The sequence below is a fragment of the Macaca fascicularis genome, chromosome 16 (genome assembly GCF_037993035.2).
Source record: "Macaca fascicularis isolate 582-1 chromosome 16, T2T-MFA8v1.1".
NCBI classification, from domain to species: Eukaryota; Metazoa; Chordata; class Mammalia; order Primates; family Cercopithecidae; genus Macaca; species Macaca fascicularis.
Window position 1 is genome coordinate 18,708,094 of NC_088390.1, and position 25,390 is coordinate 18,733,483.

Sequence of the window (25,390 nt, forward strand, 5' to 3'; positions counted from 1 at the left end):
TCTCACTATATTGCCCAGCTGGTCTCAAACTTTTGACCTCAAGTGATCCTCCTGCCTGGACCTCCTGTATTGCTGGGATTCCAGCAATATAGAAAGTGAGCCTATCACACCTGGTCTTAAAGCCCCACTTTCCATTGTGTGTTTGTCCACAAATGTCCCCATACGCTTCTGTGTATGAAGTTCTTCACTCAGAACAATTTTTAATGTCTAGAAATCAGTTTGTCTAGTGCATAATTTTTTTTTTTTTTTTGAGTCAGAGTCTTGCTCTGTCACCCAGGCTGGAGTGCAGCGGTGCAATCTCGGCTCACTGCAAGCTCCACCTCCTGGGTTCACACCATTCTCCTGCCTCAGCCTCCCCAGCAGCTGGGACTACAGGTGCACGCCGCCAGGCCCGGCTAATTTTTTTGTATTTTTAGTAAAGACGGGATTTCACCATGTTAGCCAGGATGGTCTTGATCTCCTGACCTCGTGATCTGCCTGCCGTGGCCTCCCAAAGTGCTGGGATTACAGGCATGAGCCACCGTGCCTGACCTAGTGCATTATTTTTTAGCTTAGAGAGTCCAAAAGTTGCTGCATGCTTAATTTGTATATATACATATATAATAAATACCAACGAAAAGAGAAGAAGAGGGAAATTTCGGGAGACTTTAGTCTTAGAACACACATTTTTTCACCTAAATTTTGAACGTTTTCTGTCCTGGTCTTTGGTTCATTGGGATGAAGTCACAAAACCCCCATCTCTCCTGGGAAGAGGAGTGGTGGGGGAGACCTGTCCTTGCATCCCAGTGCCCTGGCAAACGGGTGTGCTCTGAAGGAGAGATGTTGTGGAGGGCCTTTGCCACGGTGCCCTGGCTTCACCTTCTGCTGTGACACCCAGGATTCTCAGCAGAGCTGGAGGTGGAGGCGCTGAGTGCTAATTGCCCCTGCTGCTGCTGTCCTCTTTCCCAGGTCTGCCGCCAAACCAGGGTGGAAGTGGAGGACTCCCCTGTGCCCACATCTTAACCCTTCACCTCCAGCATCAGGGCAGGGAAGGTGTGGGCCCAGAACAACTTACACTGCTTCTGGCTCCTTGGTTTCTGTGTCTGTGGTACTTTTATCTCCTTACAGACAAGTGTGATTCCATTGGATAAATGCACAAAGGTTGTGTGGATTACCCAAGTAGATGAGTAGGCATTGAGGGCCCCCCTTGGACTTAGAATTTAGGACTTCAGAAGGGTGACTGCTGATCCTTCTCATTTTCAAGTCCTTCTGGTTCTTTATTTTTGTACATTTCAATACTTATCCTGTGCCTCTGCCTTTTGTCAGTTTCATATTCCTGTAATCGGAACCACTCAGCACCCCTTTCATTTTCTCTCTCTCTCTCATTTTGCATTGTTCCATACCTGACGTAAGCTTGTGTTAACTCGGGTTCTCAATTTTGTCCATGTTGTAGAGTCTGGACCTCATGGTCTTCTTTGTGAAATACCATGAAATAACATTTAGTGTTGAGGGCCAGATGTGGTGGCTCATGCCTGTAATCCTAGCACTTTGGGAGGTCAAAGTGGGCATATCAGTTGAGGCCAGGAGTTTGAGACCAGCCTGGCCAACATGGTGAAACCCTGTCTCTACTAAAATACAAAAAATTAGCTGGGCATAGTCATGAGGGCCTGTAGTCCCAGCTACTCAGGTGGCTGAGGCACGAGAATTGCTTGAACCCGGGAGGCAGAGGTTGTAGTGAGCTGAGATTGCGCTACTGCATTCCAGCCTGGGAATGGAACGAGGCTCCATCTCAAAGAAAAAAAAAAAAAAAAAAGACTGGGTGAGGTGGCTTACACCTGTAATCCCAGCACTTTGGAAGGCCGAGATGGGTGGATCAGGAGTTCAAGACCAGCCTGGCCAACATGGTGAAACCCCGTCTCTACTAAAAATACAAAAATTAGCTGGGCATGGTGATGTGCGCTTGTAATTCCAGCTACTTGGGAGGCTGAGACATGAGAATCACTTGAACCCAGGAGACGGAGAGTGCAATGAGCCAAGATTGCACCACTGTACTCCAAGCTGGGTGATAGAGTGAGACTCTGTCTCCAAAAAAAAAAAAGCCTGTAATCCCACCACTTTGGGAGGCCCAGGCAGGCAGATCACCTGAGGTCGGGAGTTCGAGAGCAGCCTGACCAACATGGAGAAACCCTGTCTCTACTAAAAATGCAAAATTAGCTGGGCATGGTGGCACATGCCTGTAATCCCAGCTACTTGGGAGGCTGAAGCAGGAGAATTGTGTGAACCTGGGAGGCAGAGGTTGCGGTGAGCCGAGATCGTGCCATTGCACTCCAGCCTGGACAACAAGAACAAAACTCCGTCTCAAAAAAAGAAAAAAGATTTAGTGTGGTCAGATACATCTTATACTCTGTTTTACTTCAGATTAGTGGTAGCACTGAAAATAAAGTAGAAATTTAAAATTAAGAAAATTCCATCCATTTACTGAAGTTTTCCTGTATTTCAAACAAGACTTTCCTTATTTGAGTTCAGTAATGGAAAGACTTGTTCCAGCTCACAGAACAATGGTGCTCCTGGGAGTGTGGTTTGGAGCCTTGGGGTGTCTTTACCTTCACTGTCAGTTCCTCCACTCTTATCCTTCCCATAGAATACTTTTCTGAAAATCTTTTTTTTTTCCCTAAGTGAATTAACACAGGGTGAAAGTCTGTTTTAACTCATCAGATGTCAGACTTGTTGGATAGTGACAGAGAACCTACTCACCCAAATGTTCTGTGTTTCCATTCACTCCTGTCGTTAACAAATACTTATTTTGAATGTCTACAATATGCGAGTTACAGTTAGTTACACATATTCGAGATGCCTCCATGATTAAAACAGAGAAAGATCCTTGTCCTTGTGGAGTTTATATTCCAGTGGAGGAAGACATACAGTGAGCATAATAAATAAATAGATTATCTAGAAGGTGATGAGTGATTTGGAAAAAAAAAAGACAGCATGGTGAGATGATGGTGGCAAGAGGGCAGAGCGAGGCAGACAGGGTAGGCCTCATTGGGGAGGTGACATTTGAACAAAGACCAGAGAAGTTGAGGGAGAGACTAGGTGGGGAGGAAGGCATTGCAGGCAGTGGGAACACCCAGAGCAAGGCCCTTAGTGGTGTGAGCTGCCTGTGGGAGGACTGACCAGGGCCAGGTGTGGCCGGGCGGGAGGGGAGGGGCAGATCATCAAGTTTGGACTGGAGTTGTAAATTTGAGAGTTGCCACCATCTATGAAGTTGTGAAATTAGATGAGAAGCCCAAAGGACAAGAGGAAACAGAAGGAGAGGACACATGAGCAAGTCCTGGGACATGAGGCTGGAGAGAAAAACTAGCAAAAGAAACCAAGGGTGGAAGGAAGAGACCAGAGAGGGGCATTCCGGAAGCCAAGTGACCGTGGACGTGGATGTGGCTGCATGGAGGCCACTGATGACCTTTATGAAAACAAAGCTTCACTGGACTATCTGGGAGAGAATGAGAGTAGATAAGTTGGAGATAGTGTAGATGACTCTCTTGAGATGTACAGCAAAGGGGATCAGAGAGAAGAATTGTTGTGAGTCGCATTAATAGAAGTAACAGAATGTTTGTGGCCAATGGGTAATCAGTGCTGAAGGCAGGAGAGGAGGGAGAATTGCTGACATAGGTGTGCCATTTGGAGGTATTAATTTTAGGGCCACTGGCGTGGCAATTTCCTCTGACTGATGACTGAGGGCAGGCTGACTCCTGGGGCACAGATGCACATAGTGGGAGCTTGTGGACATGCTCCTCTAACAGAGTATTTAAGTAGGGTCGTCAGTTGAGAGCGGATGGTGGGGGATCTTATGGAGGCCTGAGAAAAGAGAAATTTATTGGTTGGTTTTTTTCCTCCTTGCACCTTGGGTTATGTAAAGGCATGAGTAACACACTGCTGACACTTTTTGGAACAGGGAATACTGTATTGTAGATCCCTTGATGAGATTTACTGTGTCTTGGTTACAGGGATGTGAACACCACCATCATGGAGCTCCTGATCATGGTGTATGCATGTAAGACCTCTTGTGCCAAGAGCATCATCGGCGTGATACCTTACTTTCCTTACAGCAAGCAGTGCAAGATGAGAAAAAGAGGCTCTATTGTCTCTAAATTGCTGGCTTCCATGATGTGCAAAGCTGGTAAGAGTGGCAGATGTTTCACAATTAATTGGGAGCCTGGAAGCTTTATTTATTCATTCTATCTCTTTCAAGACAGGGTCTTGCCTTGTCACCCAGGCTGGAGTGCAGTGGCATGATCATAGCTAACTGCAACTTGAATTCCTGGGGTCAAGCAGTCCACCAGAGCCTCCCAAGTAGCTAGGATTATAGGCACACACCACTCTGCCTGCTAATTTTTAAATTTTTTGTAGATATGGGGTCTTACTATGTTGTCCAGGCTGGTTTTGAACTGCTGGCCTCAAGGGATCCTTCTGCTTCAGCCTCCCAGAGTGCTGAGATTATAGTAATGAACCACCACACCCTGCTGGAGTTTTATTTTTACCTTGGAAATATCAAAGTAAAGGCTGGGCGCAGTGGCTCATGCCTGTAATCCCAGTGCGTTGGGAAGCTATGTGGGATGATCTTTGAACTCCTGGGCTCAAGTGATCCTCCTGTGCAGTTGGAACTACAGGCATATACCACCATGCCTGCCTAGAAAGGCATATATTGGAAAAGATATATATTATTCTGTGTTAGGCATTTTCAGGTAACATCCTAAGTATTTTTCCTGTGTTTCTAATTAACCTTCATAGTTGTTACTGTGTATGTGTGTCAATACATTTGTGTGTGTTTGCACACTTGTATAAGTGTATATGATTTTATTTTATTTATTTATTTAGAGATGGAGTTTCACTCCTGTTGCCCAGGCTGGAGTGCAATGATGCAGTCTCAGCTCACTGCAACTTCCGCCTCCCGGGTTCAAGCAATTCTCCTGCCTCAGCCTCCTGAGTAGCTGGGATTACAGGCATGCGCCACCGTGCTCGGCTAGTTTTGTATTTTTAGTAGAGACGGGGTTTCTCCATGTTGGTCAGGCTGGTCTCGAACTCCTAACCTCAGGTGATCCGCCCGCCTGGGCCTCCCAAAGTGCTGGGATTACAGGTGTGAGCCACTGTACCTGGCCTATGATTTTATTTTTTATTTTAATTTTTATTCTATTTTGTTTATTTTTTTTGAGACGGAGTCTTGTTCTGTTGCCCAGGCTGGAGTGCTGGTGCCGCCTTGACTCACTGCAACCTCTGCCTCCTGGGTTCAAGCGATTCTTGTACCTTAGCTTCTCGAGTAGCTGGGACTACAGGCGCCTGCCACCACACCTGGCTAATTTTTGTATTTTTTTTTTATTAATGAATATAAAAAATATATTTTATTTGTGTTTGCTTTTCCCCCAGATTTGACTACATGGATAGTTTTAGAAGCTTGAGTTCCTAAGATAATTCCACAGCTACACTGGCTCCTGTAATGTGACTGAGTGAAGTTAAGGAAATATCCTGGGGGATTCTGAACAACTAGACCCTTAGAAACTTAAAAATAACAGGTGCTTTCATTAGGATCCTGCTAACATGGAAAAAATACAGCCATTGTCCATTAAAACACAATCCAATTTGGGTACTCTTCAGGTTTTCTAAGTACCCCACCTGAATAATAAGACTAGGCCACCATATTTTCTGGCAACCCAGCCTACAGTCACTGCCATCTTCCTAATTAGCAGCCTCCCAAGCTGCACTAAAACTGGGATAATTTTTGTATTTTTAGTAGAGATGGGGTTTTGCTGTGTTGGCCAGGCTGGTCTCGAACTCCTGACCTCAAGTGATCCACTTGCCTTGGGCTCCTAGAGTGCTGGGATTACAGGCACAAGCCACCACACCCAGCCTGAATGTATACGATGTTAGAAAGTACGTATCACGGAGCATTTCACAGAGTGAATAGAAGTCCCCATATCACTGCATTTTAACACAGGTACTTATTGTAGAATAAGCCTTCTTTTGTTTGTTTGTTTTTTGAGATGGAGTCTTGCTCTGTTGCCCGGGCTAGAGTGCAGAGGTTTGATCTTGGTTCACTGCAACCTCCACCACCTGGGTTCAAGCAGTTCTCCTGCCTCAGCTCCCCGAGTAGCTGGGATTACAAGCACACACCACCATGCCCGTCTAATTATTATTATTTTTATTTTTTATTTTTGAGTCAGTCTCACTCTGTCATCCAGGTTGGAGTGCAGTAGTGCGATCTTGGCTCACCACAACCTCCGCTTCCTGGGTTCAAGCAATTCACCTGCCTCAGCCTCCCAAGTAGCTGGGATTACTGGCACCCGCCACCATGCCTGGCTAGTTTTTGTATTTTTAGTAAAGATGAGGTTTCACCGTGTTGGCCAGGCTGGTCTTGAACTCTTGACCTCAGGTGGTCCACCTTCTTTGGCCTCCCAGAGTGCTGGGATTACAGGTGTGAGCCACCATGCCCAGCCCAGAATAAACTTTTTAAGATATTTTTTCAATAAAGGCAAACGTAAAACAAAAATTTAAAAACTAGGCAGGGTGCGGTGACTCACACCTGTAATCCTCATACTTTGGGAGGCCAAGGTGGACAGATCACCTGAGGTTGGGAGTTCGAGAGCAGCCTGACCAACGTGGAGAAACCCTGTCTCTACTAAAAATACCAAATTAGCCAGGTGTGGTGGCGCATGCCTATAATCCCAGCTACTTGGGAGGCTGAGGCAGGAGAATCACTTGAACCCAGGAGGTGGAGGTTGTGGTGAGCCGAGATCCCACCTTTGCACTCCGACCTGGGCAACAAGAGCAAAACTCCATCTCAAAAAAAAAAAAAAAAAAATTTAAAAACTCAAACCGAAGCAACGTCAGGAGACTACCCCATCGTAAACACCATGACAGGCAGCTGGTGAGGGGAGCAGGCTTGCCTGCTGAATCTTCAGGAAAGGGCTATCTTCTCTTCCAGCCTTGCTTGATGGGCCACCAGGCTTACTTCCTGTTCTTTTGGGCAAGTTAATGCTTTAAACAGTTTTTCATATTGAATTTTCCTTACACTTTTCTGGTGATCGTTACAAAGACAGTGAAGATTTTCTGTTTTCTCCAATTTCCAGGCTGGTGCAGTTTGTCTTAATTTCTTTTTTTTTTTTTTTTCCTGCGGATCTCAGTCCTGTTGCCCGGGCTGGGGTGCAGTGGTGTGATCACCACTGCTCACTACCAGGAGGTAGCCTTGACCTCCTGGGTTCAAGTGATCCTCCCACCTCAGCCTCCAGAGTAACTGGGGACTACAGGCATGCACCACCATACCTGACTAGTTTTTTGTATTTTTAGTATAAATGGAGTCTCACCATGTTCCCCAGGCCATTTTCAAACACCTGGGCTCAAATGATACTCCTGCCTCGGCCTCCCAAAGTACTGGGATTACAGGCACGAGCCACCACACCCGGCTGACTTGTTATCTTAAGATTGGGCTTTGCCATGCCTGTTAAAGAAACTTCAAGAAGATATGATCTGCTCTAATAGAAATTTTAAAGACTCTTCTGTATTACTATTATCTTTGTTATGTCATGACTACTATTTATTTATTTATTTATTTATTTTGAGATGGAGTCTCACTCTGTCGCCCAGGCCAGAGTGCAGTGGCATGATCTCGGCTCACTGCAACCTCCACCTTCCGGGTTCAAGTGATTCTCCTGCCTCAGCCTCCCTAGTAGCTGAGATTACAGGTACTTGCCACCACACTTGGCTAATTTTTGTATTTTTAGTACAGACGGGGTTTCACCATGTTGGCCAGGCTGGTCTTGAACTCCTGACCTCAGGTGATCCTCCTGCCTCGGCCTCCCAAAGTGCTAGGATTACAGCTGTGAGCCACTGCACCTGGCCAAAACTTTAAATTGATATGAAAATCAGGCATCTCACAGTACTAAAAAATAAATAAATAAATAAATAAAATTCTGAAAAATACAAGTGCTGAGTTTTTTTGATGGTAGAGCAATTTTTTTTTTTTTTTTTTTTTTTTGAGACCGAGCCTCCCCCTTTCGCCCAGGCTGGAATGAAATGGTGCAATCTTGGCTCACTGCAACCTCAGCCCCCCAGGTTCAAGTGATTCTCCTGCCTCAGCCTCCTGAGTAGCTGGGATTATGGGCATACGCCACCATGCCTGGCTAATTTTTGTATTTTTAGTAGAGACAAGGTTTCACCATGTTGGCCAGGCTGATCCCCAATTCTGCCTTCAGGTGATCTACCCGCCTCAGCCTCCCAAAGTGCTGGGATTACAGGTGTGAACCACTGTGCCCAGCCTTATTTTTTCTTTTTTTGAGACAAGGTCTCACTCTATCACCCAGACTGGAATGCAGTGGCTTGATCTCAGCCCACTTGCAGCCCTGACCTTCTGGACTGAAGTGATTCTCCCACCTTAGCCTCCTGAGTAGCTGGGACTACAGGCGTGCACCACCATGCCTGGCTAATTTTTGTAGTTTTTGTAGAGACAGGATTTTGCCATGTTGCCCAGGCTGGTCTCAAACTCCTGAGCTCAAGCAGTTTGTCAGCCTTGGCCTTCCAAAGTGCTGGGATTACAGGTGTGAGCCACGGTGCCTGATCATGAGACCAATTTTTTTTTTTTTTGAGACAGAGTCTCACTATGTCACCCAGGCTGGAGTGCAGTGGCACGATTGTGGCCCACTGCAACCTCTGCCTCCCGGGTTCAAGTGATTCTTCTGCCTCAGCCTCCCAAGTAGCTGGGACTATAGGCACACGCCACCACACCCAGCTAATTTTTGCATTTTTAGTAGAGACAGCGTTTCTTCATATTGGTCATGCTGGTCTTGAACTCCTGACCTTGTGATCTGCCTGCCTCGCCCTCCCAAAGTGCTGGGATTACAGGTGTGAGCCACAGCACCCCGCCAGAGAACAATTTTTTAATAGTAACTTGTTATATATAGTATTTTATGTAGTACCTATTTCGTACAGTGCAACTTGTTTTTAAACTATTTATAGGCTGGGTGCAGTGGCTCATGCCTCTATTCCCAGCACTTCGGGAGGCTGAGGCAGGAGGATTACTTGAGGTCAGGAGTTCAAGACCAGCCTGGCCAATATGATGAAACCCCATCTCTACTAAAAATACAGAATTAGCTGGGCGTGGTGGCATGCACCTGTATTCCCAGCTACTTTCAAGGCCGAGGTGAGAGGATTGCTTGAGCCTGGGAGTTCAAGGCTGCAGTTAGCTATTATCATGCTACTGCACTGCAGCCTGGGTAACAGAGTGAGATCCCATCTTAAAAAAAAAGAAAAGAAAACTATTTATTGCTTGTGTCTGCTTTATTTTCAAAGGTCTAACTCATCTTATTACTATGGATTTACACCAGAAGGAAATTCAGGGCTTCTTCAATATTCCTGTTGACAATTTAAGAGCATCTCCCTTCTTATTACAGTATATTCAAGAAGAGGTGAGCTAGCTCAAACTTTTTTATTTTAAAATTCTGATTAAGGTTGAAAGATGTATTTCCATTTCCTTAGGATATCCCTAAAGGGTTAAAAGGTGGTGTATTCTACCTAAAGTACCATTATACTTTATAGATATAATCCAGCATATTTTAGAATTCTGAATCTGCAGTTTGTTTCTTTACTTAAGCTCTTAAAATTGCTTTTTCTTTTGGACCTCAAGTACCTAGAATTGGACTAGATATGATTGTAATGAGTAATTCACTCTCATTACTAGTCTATGCTTGGTCCTGGTTCTGTTTTATATATCCATCTATCCATCCTGTCTGTCTGTCCACCTAGTTATAATAGTCAGCGTCCATGATCCCCCCCTCCCAGCAGGAAAACTAGAATCACCAGAATGACTTAGAGCTGCTCGTGGGCTCCTTCTCTCTCCTCTCCCCTGCCTCCTTACACCCTAGGGAACCACTGTCCCGAAGCAGTGTTGAATTTATCCAATGCTTTTTCTGTATCAGTGGAGATGATCATGTTTTTTCCCTTCATTCTATTAATGTGGTTTATTACCACCCTTCAATCCTGGGGTTACATTTGTTTTTCTTTGATATGAGTTAGCATTTTTGTGACTTGCTATTTAAGAAAGCTTTAAAAATGTTAATTGATATTGTACTTAGCTATTTTGCTTTTAGCTGTTTTTCTTTCCTTTTTTGTTTTTTTGAGATGGAGTCTCACCCTGTCACGCCCAGGCGGGAGTGCAATGGCGTGATCTCGGCCCACTGAAACCTCCGCCTCCCAGGTTCAAGCAATTCTCCTACCTCAGCCTCCCGAGTAGCTGGATTACAGGCATGCACTACCACCCCTGGCTAAGTTTTTGTATCTTTAGTAGAGATGGGGTTTCAGCCTGTTGGCCAGGCTGGTCTTGAACTCCTGACCTCGTGATCCGCCTGCCTCGGCCTCCCAAAGTACTGGGATTACAGGCATGAGCCACTGCACCGGGCCTTAGCTGTTTTTCTTTTTTTTGTTTGTTTTTTTTTTTTGAGACGGAGTCTCGCTCTGCCGCCCAGGCTGGAGTGCAGTGGCCGGATCTCAGCTCACTGCAAGCTCCGCCTCCCGGGTTTACGCCATTCTCCTGCCTCAGCCTCCCGAGTAGCTGGGACTACAGGCGCCCGCCACCTCGCCCGGCTAGTTTTTTGTATTTTTTAGTAGAGACGGGGTTTCACCGTGTTAGCCAGGATGGTCTCGATCTCCTGACTTCGTGATCCGCCCGTCTCGGCCTCCCAAAGTGCTGGGATTACAGGCTTGAGCCACCGCGCCCGGCCTGTTTTTCTTACATAAATTATTTCTCTCTTTAATAACTTTTCTAGAGAGCTTCTTTTTACAGTACTTTATTTAAAAGATGGCAGTTTATAGGTTTCTGAGGAACTTCTTTCTGGTAAGAATACAAGGCTTCCCCATTCTTCAGCAATTGATGTAAGTCCTTATAGAGAAAATGAATTTAAGTATTTTTGAAAGAGAAAAATGTAAAATATTCTGCTTTGTTTTTCTTTAAAGTTACACACAAGAAACATAAAAACTCTAGTCCAGGCGCAGTGGCTCACGCCTATAATCCCAGCACTTTGGGAGTCCGAGGCGGGTGGATCACTTGAGGTCAGGAGTTCAGACCAGCCTAGCCAATATGGTGAAACTCCGTCTTTACTAAAAATACATAATTAGCTGGATATGGTGGTGGGCGCCTGTAATCCCAGTTACTTGGGAGGCTGAGGCAGGAGAATTGCTTGAACCTGGGAGGTGGAGGTTGCAGTGAGCCAGGATTGTGCCATGGCACTCCTGCCTGGGTGACAGAGTGAGACTCTGTCTCATCAAAAACAAAAAAGAAAACAAAAATACTCTAACAAATTCAAAAAATAATAGAGACTTTAATTTTGCCTGAAAATTTTTTTTGTTGTTCTTTGAGATAGGGTCTTTCTCTGTCACCCAGGCTGGAGTGCTGTGGTGCCATGATAGCTCACTGCAACCTTGAACTCCTGGGCTCAAGAGATTTCTCCCACCTCAGTCTCCTGAGTAACTGAGATTAGAGGTGTGCCACCACACCTAGCTAATTAAAAAAATATATTTCCAGAGTTAGAATCTTGCTATGTTACCCAGGCTGGTCTCAAACTCTGTGTCTGCCCTAATTTTACCTGAATATTATTCTCAGTTGAAAGAGATGGTGAGATAAAATTGGCAAATGTCTTGATAGGGAAGGATGAAGAGGTTTAGGCAGAGAGAGAGTGAGAGGGTGAGCATTGAACGTGGTTCAGTTAGCAACCAGCCATGCGGAGAAACCTGTCATTTTGGAAGAAATAGAGCAGTCGCTATAGACTTATATGGGTTGCTGTCGACATCTTGTGGTTTTAGGGGATGTTTCCATTGAAGACACAGGCATGTTGTGTGCCAATGTCTCAAGGCACAAATGGCAATTGCACCTCTTGAGGGATGCCCAGCGGGTGAGCCTAAAGAACGAAGGCTGGGGCACCCTTGTGCTGGTTGCAAGGTCAGGCTGGAAGCCTAAGCCTAGTCATTGCCTGTAGTGCAGGCTTCTACCTCAGGATGACACTGCCTTCTACTTGAAAAAATCCCCATTTTAGTTTCATTGTTGAGAAGAAGTCAGGGCTGGGTGTGGTGGCCCACACCTATAATCCCAGCACTTTGAGAGGCTGAGGAGGTTGCATCAGTTTAGTCCAGGAGTTCAAGACCATCCTTGGCAATATGGCAAAACCCTGTCTCCACAAAAACTACAAAAATTAACCAGGTATGGTTGTGCATGCCTGTAGTCCCAGCTACTCAGGAGGACGAGAAGTGGGAGGATTGCTTGAGCCTGGGAGGTCGAAGTTGTCCAGGTGGTAGAGGCTGCATTAAGCCATGACCTGGGTGACAGAATGAGATTCTGTCTTAAAAAAAAAAAAAAAAAAAAAATTAATGTATGGGAACTTGGTGTTAAAAAGGAATTTTTGTCGTATTGCTTTTTCTTTTTTTTTTTTTTTGGAGACAGAGTCTCTCTTTGTCACTCAGGCTGGAACACAATCTCGGCTCACAGCAACCTCCGCCTCCCGGGTTCAAGCGATTCTCCTGCCTCAGCCTCCCGAGTAGCTGGGATTACAGGCATGCACCACCACACCTGGCTAATTTTGTATTTTTAGTAGAGACAGGGTTTCTCCATGTTGGTTAGGCTGGTCTCGAACTCCCAACCTCAGGTGATCTGCCCACCTTCGCCTCCCAAAGTGCTGGGATTACAGGCATGAGCCACCACGCTCGGCCTAATTGTTGTATTTTTAGTAGAGATAGCGTTTCACGGTGTTGGCCAGGCTGGTCTTGAACTTCTGAACTCCAGAGATCTGCCTGCCTCAGCTTCCCAAAGTACTGGTATTACAGGCATGAGCTACCACAGCTGGCCTGTATTGCCTTTTTATAGTATATGTATCTTGTCTCTTTTGTTTTTATGTGTTAGAGTCTCTTAAAGCAGGGGATAGATATTCATGTTTCACTGAATCTAAGGTGCTGTCAGTCCAAGCTTACATTATTTTATGTCACCAAGAAAGAAGAAAACATTGCTAATTATACTGTGGCACCGTGCCTTCTTGTCACTTAGTGATCCTATTCTGCAGGTTTTGATGCTGACACTTTCATCTCTGATAGCTCATACTTTATCTCTTGTGTTTGTCACTGGAATTTAAGCACCTTCTGCCAGAGTTAGAAGGAACATTCTGGCCGGGCGCGGTGGCTCAAGCCTGTAATCCCAGCACTTTGGGAGGCCGAGACGGGCGGATCACGAGGTCGGGAGATCAAGACCATCCTGGCTAACACAGTGAAACCCCGTCTCTACTAAAAATACAAAAACTTAGCCGGGCGAGGTGGCAGGCACCTGTAGTCCCAGCTACTCGGGAGGCTGAGGCAGGAGAATGGCGTAAACCCGGGAGGCGGAGCTTGCAGTGAGCTGAGATCCGGCCACTGCACTCCAGCCTGGGTGACAGAGCGAGACTCCGTCTCAAAAAAAAAAAAAAGAAGGAACATTCTGGTACTAGGATGCTCGTTGCCTTGAAACTTTTGCCATCTTTTTTTTTTTTTTTTTTTTTTTGAGACGTAGTCTCGCTCTGTCGCCCAGGCTAGAGTGTAGTGACATGATGTCGGCTCACTGCAAGCTCCGCCACCCGGGTTCACGCCATTTTCCTGCTTCAGCCTCCCCAGTAGCTGGGACTACAGGCACCTACCACCATGCCTAGCTAATTTTTTTGTATTTTTAGTAGAGACGGGTTTCACCGTGTTAGCCAGGATGGTCTCAGTCTCCTGACCTAGTGATCGCCTGCCTCGGCCTCCCAAAGTGCTGGGACTATAGGTGTGAGCCACCGCGCCTGGCCAACTTTTGCCATCTATTCTGAGGGCATCTGTCAGTGTCTGCTGCCTTCCGCTGCATTGCTGGGGATGTGTCAGGCAGTCCTTTTCCAGTTCAGTCCTTTTCACAGTTTCACCTACTGGTAGGGATCTTCCTTTCTTAAGTTTCATAAAGCATTTGATTGTTGCCTTGCAAGAAAATGTGGAATTGTGGCCGGGCGCGGTGGCTCAAGCCTGTAATCCCAGCACTTTGGGAGGCCGAGACGGGCGGATCACGAGGTCAGGAGATCGAGACCATCCTGGCTAACACGGTGAAACCCCGTCTCTATTAAGAAATACAAAAAACTAGCCGGGCGAGGTGGCGGGCGCCTGTAGTCCCAGATACTCGGGAGGCTGAGGCCGGAGAATGGTGTAAACCCGGGAGGCGGAGCTTGCAGTGAGCTGAGATCCGGCCACTGCACTCCAGCCTGGGTGACAGAGCGAGACTCCGTCTCAAAAAAAAAAAAAAAAAAAAAAAAAGAAAATGTGGAATTGTATCATTTTTCCAGTGATAAATATTTGATTCATGAATATCAAATTACACCCTGATGGTCCCTTCCTGTGTCTTTCTGCATACATGATAAGTTTTCTTTTCTTTTTTTTCTTTTTGAGACGGAGTTTTGCTCTTGTTACCCAGGCTGGAGTGCAATGGCGCGATCTCGGCTCACCGCAACCTCTGCCTCCCAGGTTCAAGCGATTCTCCTGCCTCAGCCTCCCGAGTAGCTGGGATTACAGGCATCGGCCACCATGCCCAACTAATTTTGTATTTGTAGTAGAGAGGGGGTTTCTCCGTGTTGGTCAGGCTGGTCTTGAACTCCCGACCTCAGATCATCCACCCACCTCAGCCTCCCAGAGTGCTGGGATTACAAGCGTGAGCCACCACATCCGACTTGATAATTTTTCCTTTTAGTGAAAAATTTATTGAAAAGAATCATAGTAATTCTTTCTGGAGACATTTTAAATGGTTCAAATGATTGTCCTGCCTCAGCCTCCTGAGTAGCTGGATTACACGTGTGCACCACCACGCCTGGCTAATTTTTTTTTGCATTTTTAGTAGAGAGGGGGTTTCACTATGCTGGCCACACTGGTCTTGGCTCAGATTTTCTGCCCGCCTTGGCCTCCCAAAGTGCTGGGATTGTGGGCATGAGCCACCACGCCTGGCCATCTTTGGGAATTTTTTTTTAATCTGTTAAGTATTTCATCCCTTCTATTTCTTTTATTATTTTCCTTTGGGAACTATTAAGTCCTGAAAATTTTGGATCTAGTCTTTGTAACTTTTAAGAACTTATTTTACTTTTTGCATACTTATATATAGCATTCCGGGGAAATTCCTTGGCTTGGTCTTCCCTGGTTTGTTCTTAAAGTTGTGTTTATTCTACTGTTAAGCCAGCCAGCTACTCGGTTTCTTTAGACCATAATAACTTCCTCCTCCTAGATTTATTTGCGGTTCTTTTTCATAATAACTTGTTCTTTCTTGTTGTATATAATTTCCCGTTTTAACCTCTATAGAGACAATAGACTTGTTTTTGTTAGAGTCCTTTCTTTTAGGTCCTTTAATTGTTATTAACTGTTTTCTTGGTTCTATCTTTTCTTGGCTGGGTTTGGTAATGTTTGATGAGACAAGGAAGTACATGAAAAAGTTTAGAAAGACTGCCAGCAAAAATAATGAAAGTGCCGAAATGGAAATATATTTTACAGCCTTACTTCCTGAGAGTGTTGGATAAATTAGGCTTTCCTGTAGATACAGCTGAGACATGTGATTATGCCGGCTGCAACTGTACTAGATTATTCAAATTAATCATTTTTTTGTTCATTTGCTAAGTAGTTATTATTTAGTACTTGTTATATGGTAGGCATTGTTTTATACATGGTGCTAGATGTTATTAACTGCTCATATTAAAATTCAGTGGTGTAATTGAAAACAAAACAATGAGAATATAGTTAATATATTTTTTAAAAATAGTGCTGGGCTGATTATCCTTTAACAAATTGGTTGCTTCAACGTGTTATGACTGCGATATGTTAAATAGCCATTTGTTTGAACTGCACTAATTTGGAATTTGACAGCTTGTACTCAGATTGAACTGGATATCCTTGTACTTTGAAATTACATGTAGTTAGGAATCTTATTGACTAGATATATAGAAACATCTTTACACTGCATTATTAGTATTTGCTGGCAGAGATATGAGCTAATCACCAATTATCCCTGCTTTTTTCCTAAAAGAAGTCTGTGTGGCTCACACGTTAGTAATATTTTTTCGTAGACAGGTTCCTTTTTTCGTTTTCCAAAGAAGAATTTTACTTTGAACTTTTTCTTTTTTTAGAAAACTTTCAACTAACCAAGCATTTTTGGGTCTGTTGGAATTTTCCTTTTTGTCGACATGCAGTAATATCTGACTTCTTGTCTGTCACAGATCCCAGATTACAGGAATGCAGTAATCGTGGCCAAGTCTCCAGCATCGGCGAAGAGGTAGGTGGGAATCTCACAACCTCTTTCTGGATCTACTTCTAAGGATTGTATCCCTGATGAGTTCCAGGCATTCTAGTTTGAACTTCAGTGGTTCCCAGTGATATCTCTTATTTTTCTTCCATGGACTGGTATTTTAAGATTGTTCTGTCAACTCCATTTATTAAGTAAACATTTTAATTTACTCTCTTCTTTTTTCCAATCCCGCTGTATAATTGGCAGATATATTTCTTAAGTTATCTTCTACTTACACTTTATTTTGTTTCTTTTTATTATTTTTATTTATCTTTTGAGATGCAGTTTTGCTCTTGTTGCCCGAGCTGGAGTGTAGTGGCGTGATCTCGGCTCACCACAACCTCCACCTCCTGGATTCAAGTGATTCTCCTGCCTCAGCCTCCCAAGTAGCTGGGATTACAGGCGTGCACCACCATGCCTGGCTAATGTTTGTATTTTTAGTAGAGATGGGGTTTCACCATGTTGGTCAGGCTGGTCTCAAACTCCTGACTTCAGGTGATCCACCCGCCTCAGCCTCCCATAGTGCTGGGATTACAGGCGTGAGCCACCACACCAGGCCTTGTTCTTATTTTTATTTTTATTTTTAATAGTAGAAACAGAGTTTTGCCATGTTGTCCAGGCCAGTCTTTTTTTTTTTTTTTTTTTTTTTTTTTGAGACGGAGTCTCGCTGTGTCGCCCAGGCTGGAGTGCAGTGGCCGGATCTCAGCTCACTGCAAGCTCTGCCTCCCAGGTTTTTACGCCATTCTCCTGCCTCAGCCTCCCGAGTAGCCGGGACTACAGGCGCCCGCCACCTCGCCCGGCTAGTTTTTTGTATTTTTTAGTAGAGACGGGGTTTCACCGTGTTAGCCAGGATGGTCTCGAACTCCTGACCTCGTGATCCGCCCGTCTCGGCCTCCCAAAGTGCTGGGATTACAGGCTTGAGCCACCGCGCCCGGCCATCCAGGCCAGTCTTGAACTACTGAGGCTCCCACCCGCCTTAGCTTCCCAAAGTGCTGGGATTATAGGCATGAGCCACCACGCCTGACCTCAATCATATTTCTTTTTTTTTTTTTTTTTGAGACGGAGTCTCGCTCTGTCGCCCAGGCTGGAGTGCAGTGGCGCGATCTCGGCTCACTGCAAGCTCCGCCTCCCGGGTTCACGCCATTCTCCTGCCTCAGCCTCCCGAGTAGCTGGGACTACAGGCGCCCACAACCGCGCCCGGCTAATTTTTTGTATTTTTAGTAGAGACGGGGTTTCACCGTGGTCTCGATCTCCTGACCTTGTGATCCGCCCGCCTCGGCCTCCCAAAGTGCTGGGATTACAGGCGTGAGCCACCGCGCCCGGCTCAATCATATTTCTTGACCAAAGCAATCCAGGTCTGGGGAATGCGATCTAGTGTTTTCCCCAGACCCAGATTGACAATCACATGTCAATCTTCGAGTCTGGCATTTACAGTACTGGCGAATATTTACAGTACTAGCAGACAACTTTGTAGTTGTTTACTGCCCCTTATTTGAGGAACTCAGAAATTGATTAACAGAATTTTATCCACCTGAGAGGTCAGTTATTTGTATATGTTAAAGGTGACATTTGGCAAAATTGATACAACCTGAGGTGTACCAAAGGGGCAGCCTTGAGAGTCAGTAGAGTGAGTTACATGTAACCTGGAGTAACTGATGTGTCACTAATGCATACTTGAAATTGTATGTTGGTGAGAGGATTTCATATACCAGTATTTTGTGGAGAAGCCACTCAATTGGAGAGGGAAAGAACAAAATCACTTGTAGGAATAAAGCCTTTTTTCTAAAAAAGCCCTTTTAAAGTTATTTTTCAGTTGAATACCTTTGTTCGCTGGATTGTTGTTGAGTCCTGTGGAATGAAAGAAAGTGTAGGGTCCCTCCATCCTGGGCCCGTGGGCTAGCAGTATTGAAGGATGGAGGAGAACTTGCATACAGTAAGCTATTGATTTCAAAAGTATTTCTCATAGGTCATTGGATATTATAAATTAAGAATAGCACTTTAATATGTAGACTTAGTATATTAAATAAAATAAATGGGCATTTGAGATAAAACCATTACATGGCTGTGTTCTTGTGGCTGACTTTCGCAACCCAGCCAGGCCTGTGTTCACCCACGTGTCCTTCAAGAAGTTGTATCACCTGGTCTCCTCTTGTCCATTTGATTAAATTGTAAGAAACAGATTCAATTTTAGAAGGTAAACATTTCAAATAACTTTTTCAAACATTTGTTCAAAGGCTGAATTAACTTTACTTGGTAACTTTTCTCTGATATACATGCTTTAAAAAAATTTAGATGAAAAATCATGTAATACACAAACAATCATTTTAAAGTATAGAATTCACTGGCATTTAGTGCATTCGCAATGTTGTGTAACTACCACTTAGCTCTGTTTTCAGAACATTTTTGTCATCCCAGAAAAACACCTAGTACCCATTCAGCAATCATTCCTTATCCCTTCACCTTCTGTCCCTTGGCAGCCACACTATGTGGCCTTTTGTGTCTGGTTTCTTTCACTTAGCAGTTTTCAAGGTTCATCTGTGGTGTAGCATGTAGTATCTCAGTGGTTTTTGTTTTTGTTCGAGACAGAGTTATTGTTGTTGTTCGAGACAGAGTCTTGCTCTGTTGCCCAAACTGGAGTGCAGTGGTGCGATCTCAGCTCACTGCAACCTCCTGGGTTCAAGCGATTCTCCTGCCTCAGCCTCCCAAGTAGCTGGAATTACAGGTGCATGCCACCACACCTGGGTAATTTTTGTATTTTTAGTAGAGATGGGGTTTCACCATGTTAGTCAGGCTGATCTTGAACTCCTGACCTCATCATCTGCCCACCTCAACCTCCCAGAGTGCTGGGATTACAGGCGTGAGCCACCGGGGTTGGCCAGTACCTCAGTCCTTTTGATGGCTGAGTAATGTTGCATTGTATGTGTATGCTAGTTTGTTTATCCATTCATCTGTTGATGGACACTTTTTTTTTTTTAACCTTTTGGCTATTATGAATAGTACTCCTATGATCATTCATGGATTAGTTTTTGTGTGGGCATAAATTTTCATTTTTCATTTCTTGTGGATATATATTAGGATTGGAATTGCTGGGTCATATGGCAGTTTCGTTTATGTTTTGAGGAACTACCAGTCTCTTTTCCACTGCAGCTGCCCATTTTACATTCCCACCAGCAGAGTGTGAGGGTTGCAACTTCTCTGCATCCTCACTGACACTTAATTCTCTGATTTTTTTCATTATAATCATCCTAGTGGGTGTGAAATGGTACCTTATTGTGGTTTTCATTTGCATTTTCCCTAATGATTGATGATGTTGAGTATCTTTTTCTATTTTAATGAGACAGGGTCTCATTATGTTGCTCAGGCTGGGCTCAAACTCTTGGGCTCAATCAATCCTTCTTCCTCAGCCTGTTGAGTATATACGTATATATGTGTTTGTATATATAGGTACATATATATGTGTATATATGTATATACACGTATATGTGTGTGTATATATATGGATGTGTGTGTATATATATATTATATATATATATATATATATTTTTTTTTTTTGAGACAGAGTCTCACTCTGTTGCCTAGGCTGGAGTGCAGTGGCACAATCTCAGCTCACTGCAACCTCTGCCTCCCAGGTTTAAGTGATTCTCCTGCTTCAACCTCCTGAGTAGCTGGGATTACAAGTATGCGCCACCATGCCCAGCTGTTGAGTATATTTTTATGTGCTTTTCGGCCATTTGTATATATTTGGAGAAATGCCTGTTAACACCCTTTGCCCTTTTAATAATTGGGTTGTGTTTTTGTTGAGTTATAAGCATTCTTTATATATTCTACATACTAAACCCTTGTTAGATACATGATTTGCAGATATTTTCTCTCTTTCTGCAGATTGTCTTTTCACTGTCTTGATAGTGTTCTTTCACACAAACAGGTTTCAATATTGGCAAAGTTCAATTTATCTTTTTTTTTTTTTTTTTTTGAGACGGAGTCTCGGTCTGTTGCCCAGGCTGGAGTGCAATGGCATGGTCTTGGCTCACTGCAACTTCTACCTCCTGGCTACAAGTAATTCTCCTGCCTCAGCCTCCTGAGCAGCTGGGATTACAGGTGCCCGCCACTACACCTGGCTAATTTTTTGTATTTTTAGTAGAGATGGGGTTTCACCATGTTGGCCAGGCTGGTCTTGAACTCTCGACCTCATGATCCGCCTGCCTTGGCCTCCCAAATCAGTTTATGTTTTTTGTTTGTTATTGCCTCTGCTTCTGATGTCATATCTAAGAATCCATTGGCCAGGTGCAGTGGCTCACTTCTGTAATCTCAGCACTTTGGGAGGCTGAGGCAGGAGGATCACTTGAGCCCAGAAATTTGAGACTAGCCAGGGCAATATAGTGAGACCTCATTTCTAAGGGGAAAAAAAATATTAACTGGATGTGGTGGCGTGTATCTGTGGTTCTAGCTACTTGGGTGGCTGAGGTGGGAGGATTGCTAGAGCTCAGGAGGTCAAGGTTACAGTGAGCTGTGATTGCACCACTGCCTTCCAGTCTGATTGACACAGCCAGATCCTGTCTCAAAAAAAAAAAAAGAAGAGTCCATTGCCAAATCCGAGGTCATGAAATTTACCCCTGTATTGTCTCCTAATGATTTTAGTTTTTGCTCTTATATTTAGGTATTTGATATTTTATTTATTTATTTATTTATTTATTTTTGAGACAGAGTCCAGAGTCTTGCTCTGTTGCCCAAGCTCAAGTGCAGTGACATGATCTTGGCCCACTGCAACCTCCAGCTCCTGGGTTCAAGCAATTCTCCTGCCTCAGCCTCTTCAGTAGCTGAGATTACAGGTGTGTGCCACCACGCCTGGCTAATTTTTGTATTTTTAGTAGAGACAGAGTTTCACCATGTTCGTCAGGCTAGTCTCAAACTCCTGACTTCAAGTGATCCACCCGCCTTGGCCTCCCAAAACGCTGAGATTACAGGCATGAGCCACTGTGCCTGGCTGGTCTTTGATCATTTTGAGTTAATATGTGTATATGGAGTAAGATGGGCATCCAGCTTCATTCTGAGCATGTGGAGATGCAGTTATTCCAGCACCATTTGTTGAAAGACTACCTTTTCTCCATTATATTGCCTTTGCTCTTTCATCAAAGATCAGTTGACAATATTTATGTAGGTCTATTTCTGAGCTTTCTGTTTTGTTCCATTTATATATTTGTCTGTTCTTTCACCAATCCCACACTGTCTTGATTACTATAGCTTTTTTTTTTTTTTTAAGACTGAGTCTCTGTTACCTAGGCTGGAGTACAGTTGCTTGATCTCAGCTCACTGCAACCTCCACCTCCTGGGTTCAAGCCATTCTTGTGCCTCAGCCTCCCGAGTAGCTGGGCTTACAGGTGTGCACCACTGTGCCTGGCTAATTTTTGTGTTTTTAGTAGAGACGGGGTTTCGCCATGTTGGCCAGGCTGGTCTCCAACTCCTGACCTCAAGTGATCTTGACCTCAAGTGATCCTCCCAAAGTATTGGGATTACAGGCGTGAGCCACCGCACCCAGCCACCATAGCTTTTTTATTTTTTTTGAGACGGAGTTTCACTCTTGTTTCTCAGGCTGCACAATCTCAGCTCACTGCAACCTTTGCCTCCCAGGTTCCAGCTACTCTACTGCCTCAGCCTCCCAAGTAGCTGGGATTACAGACGTGCACCACTTCACCTGGCTAATTAGTAGAGATGGTGTTTCGCTATGTTGATCAGGCTGGTGACCAACCTGATCTTCTGACCTCAGGTGATCCACCCACCTTGGTCTCCCAAAGTGCTGGGATTATAGGTGTGAGCCACCACGCTCGGCCCTCTATAGCTTTTTTTTCTTTTGAGACGGAGTTTCGTTCCTGTTGCCCAGGTTGGGTTACAGTGGCACGACTTCGGCTCACCCCACAACCTCTACCTCCTGAGTTCAAGTGATTCTCCTGCCTCAGCCTTCTGACTAGCTGGGATTACAGGCATGAGCCACCACGCCTATCTAATTTTGTATTTTTAGTAGAGATGGGGTTTCTCCATGTTGGTCAGGCTAGTATCGAACTCCTGACCTCAGGTGATCCACCTGCCTCAGCTTCCCAAAGTGTTGGGATTATAGGCGTGTGCCACTGCACCCGGCCCTCTATAGCTTTTCAATAATCTTTTTTTTTTTTTTTTTTTTTGGAGATGGAGTCTCGCTCTGTTGCCCAGACTGGAGTGCAGTGGCACAATCTCATCTTACTGCAACCTCCGCCTCCTGGGTTCAAGCAGTTCTGTGCCTCAGCCTCCCGAGTAGCTGGGATTACAGGTACCCGCCGCCATGCCCAGCTAATTTTTGTAGTTTTAGTAGAGACGGGGTTTCACCATCTTAGCTAGGCCAGTCTTGAACTCCTGACCTCATGATCCACCCGCCTCGGCCTCCCAAAGTGCTGGGATTACAGGCTTGAGCCACCGCGCCCGGCCTTTTTTTTTTTTTTTTATAAAGAGACAAAGTCTTGCTGTGTTTACCCAGGCTGGAGTGCACTGGTGCCATCACAGCTCACTATAGCCTTGAATTTTTGGGCTAATGGCAGTCCTTTCATTTCAGCCTCCTAAGTAGCTAGGTGCGCATCACTATGCCTGGCTAATTAAAAAATACATTTTTTTTTTTGGTACAGACAGGGGTCTGACTGTGTTGCCTAGGCTGGTCTCTAACACCTAGGCTCAGCCTCCCAGTGTTGGGATTGCAGGCATGAGCCATCTCTTCCGGCCCATATTTTTTTATATTTATGCCTAAATAAATATTTCATTTCTTTGGGTATCGCTTAATTTTTTTTTTTTTTTTTTTGAGACGGAGTCTTGCTCTGTTGCCCAGGCTGGAGTGCAGTGGTGCAATCTCAGCTCACTGCAAGCTCCGCCTCCCGGGTTCACGCCATTCTCCTGCCTCAGCCTCCCGAGTAGCTGGGACTACAGGCGCCCGCCACCTCGCCTGGCTAGTTTTTTTGTATTTTTTAGTAGAGATGGGGTTTCACCGTGTTAGCCAGGATAGTCTCGATCTCCTGACCTCGTGATCTGCCCGCCTTGGCCTCCCAAAGTGCTGGGATTACAGGCTTGAGCCACCGCGCCCGGCCGGGTATCGCTTAATTTTTTAGACATTGTTTTCTTTAGTGCTGTGAGCATATTTATGATAGCTAATTTATTCTGTCTCGTTATTCTGACATTGGGCTTTTTCAGAGATTGTTTCTGTTGACTGCTTTTTTCCTGTGTATGGGCCATGTTTTTCTTTTCTTTTAATTTTTAAAAAACTTCTTACTTTATTATTTTAATTTAATTTTTATTTTTATTTTATGACAGAGTCTTTCTCTGTTGCCCAGGCTGGAGTGCAGTGGCGTGATCTCAGCTCACTGTGACCTCTGCCTTCTGGGTTCCAGCGATTCTCCTGCCTCAACCTCCTGAGTAGCTGGGATTACAGGAGTGTGCCACCACACCCAGCTAATTTTTGTATATTTAGTAGAGACAGGGTTTCATCATGTTGGCTGGGCCAGTCTCAAACTCCTGACCTCAGGTGATCCACCCATCTTGGCCTCCCAAAGTGCTGGGATTACAGGTGTGAGCCGCCGTGCCTGGCCAAAACTTCTTTCTTTTTTTTTTTTTTTTTTTTTTTGAGACGGAGTCTCGCTCTGTCGCCCAGGCTGGAGTGCAGTGGCGCGATCTCGGCTCACTGCAAGCTCCGTCTCCCAGGTTCACGCCATTCTCCTGCCTCAGCTTCCCGAGTAGCTGGGACTACAGGCGCCCGCCACCACACCTGGCTAAGTTTTTGTATTTTTAGTAGAGATGGGGTTTCACAGTGTTGGCCAGGGTGGTCTCGATCTCCTGACCTCGTGATCCGCCCGCCTCGGCCTCCCAAAGTGCTGGGATTACAGGCGTGAGCCACTGCGCCTGGCCCAAAACTTCTTACTTTAAAAAAGAAAACAGAAACAAGATCTTGCTGTGTTTCTGGACTGGTCTCAAAACTCCTGGCCTCAAGCAATTCTCCTGCCTTGGCCTCCCAAAGTTCTAGAATTAAAAGTGTGAGCCACCATGCCTGGCCCATATTTTCCTTTTTGTCTGCATGCCTTGTACATTTTAGTTAAAAACAACATTTTAAATTATGTAATGTGAAAAATCTGAGCATCAGATTCTACCTCCACCAATTCTCAGTGTTTTTTGTTGCTGTTGTTTCTGTGATACATTTGTTTACTGGCTATCCTGTGCCAGTTCTGTAAAGACTGTATTCTTTGTAGCATTCAGCCACTGAAGTCTCTGGTTGGTTAGCTTACTGGCCAGCTAATGACTGGACAGAGATTTCCTGAAATGCCTTGAAGCAATAAATCTCTCACTTTCTTCAAGGTCTGTGTGTGTGTTTGTGCATGTCTTGAATTCTCCCAGAAGCTTACAACTCTGCCTTAGCCTTTACTTTCTGGTTGCACAGTGCCTTGAGGTCAGCCAAGGTTCAAGGTTAGGGGCTTTTCAGGTCCTTTCTGGGTAAGCGCATGTTTTTTACATGCAGGAATAAGCTTTTCAAGGCCCATATGGCCATCTCATTCCCTAGATTTTCCTTTTTTTTTTTTTTTGTCTAGCCCCTTGTTTTACTCAACTGGCATTGTCACTTCAGGCCACTGCAGTGTTGAACAGTTGCTGTTGATTGTTCATCTACTCTGGAGATACGACTGTTCACACAGAGTGAGCTCTAAGTCTGGTCATATTCTCCAGCCCTGAGTCTCAGCGAGCTGCCAGATAGGCATAATAGTGACGGTTATCTGAGAATGGGTTTCTTGAGAAACTCCAAACCTGTTCTTTTCCCACCAGTGGTTGCTAGTCTTCTGGTTTCTCATGGCCACCATATTTATGAGGTTTCCAATTTTTGTCTTTCACACAACTGGAGAGAGAGGCATGGGAATAGGCAAGTTAAAACACACAAAGTTTCTTTTTTTTTTTTTTTTTTTTTTTGCAACAGGGTCTCACTCTGATGCCCAGACTGGAGTGCAGTGGCATGATTATGGTTTACTGCAGCCTCGACTTCCTGGGCTCAGGTGATCCTCCCACCTCAGCCTCCCAGGTAGC

The 25,390-nt window shown here is 44.8% G+C and overlaps 1 protein-coding gene across 18 annotated transcripts in view; it reads left to right on the top strand.

Annotated features, from left to right (window-relative positions):
• PRPSAP2 (phosphoribosyl pyrophosphate synthetase associated protein 2) overlaps positions 1-25,390 on the top strand; it is a 78,550-nt gene that overhangs the window by 17,738 nt on the left and 35,422 nt on the right. For all 18 annotated transcript variants that reach the window (XM_065532850.1, XM_065532849.1, XM_074018739.1 and 15 more), the window contains 3 exons: positions 3,984-4,156; positions 9,316-9,431; positions 16,248-16,303. In XM_065532850.1, coding sequence (XP_065388922.1) covers positions 3,984-4,156; positions 9,316-9,431; positions 16,248-16,303 — 345 coding nt within the window. The remainder of the gene's footprint in view (positions 1-3,983; positions 4,157-9,315; positions 9,432-16,247; positions 16,304-25,390) is intronic.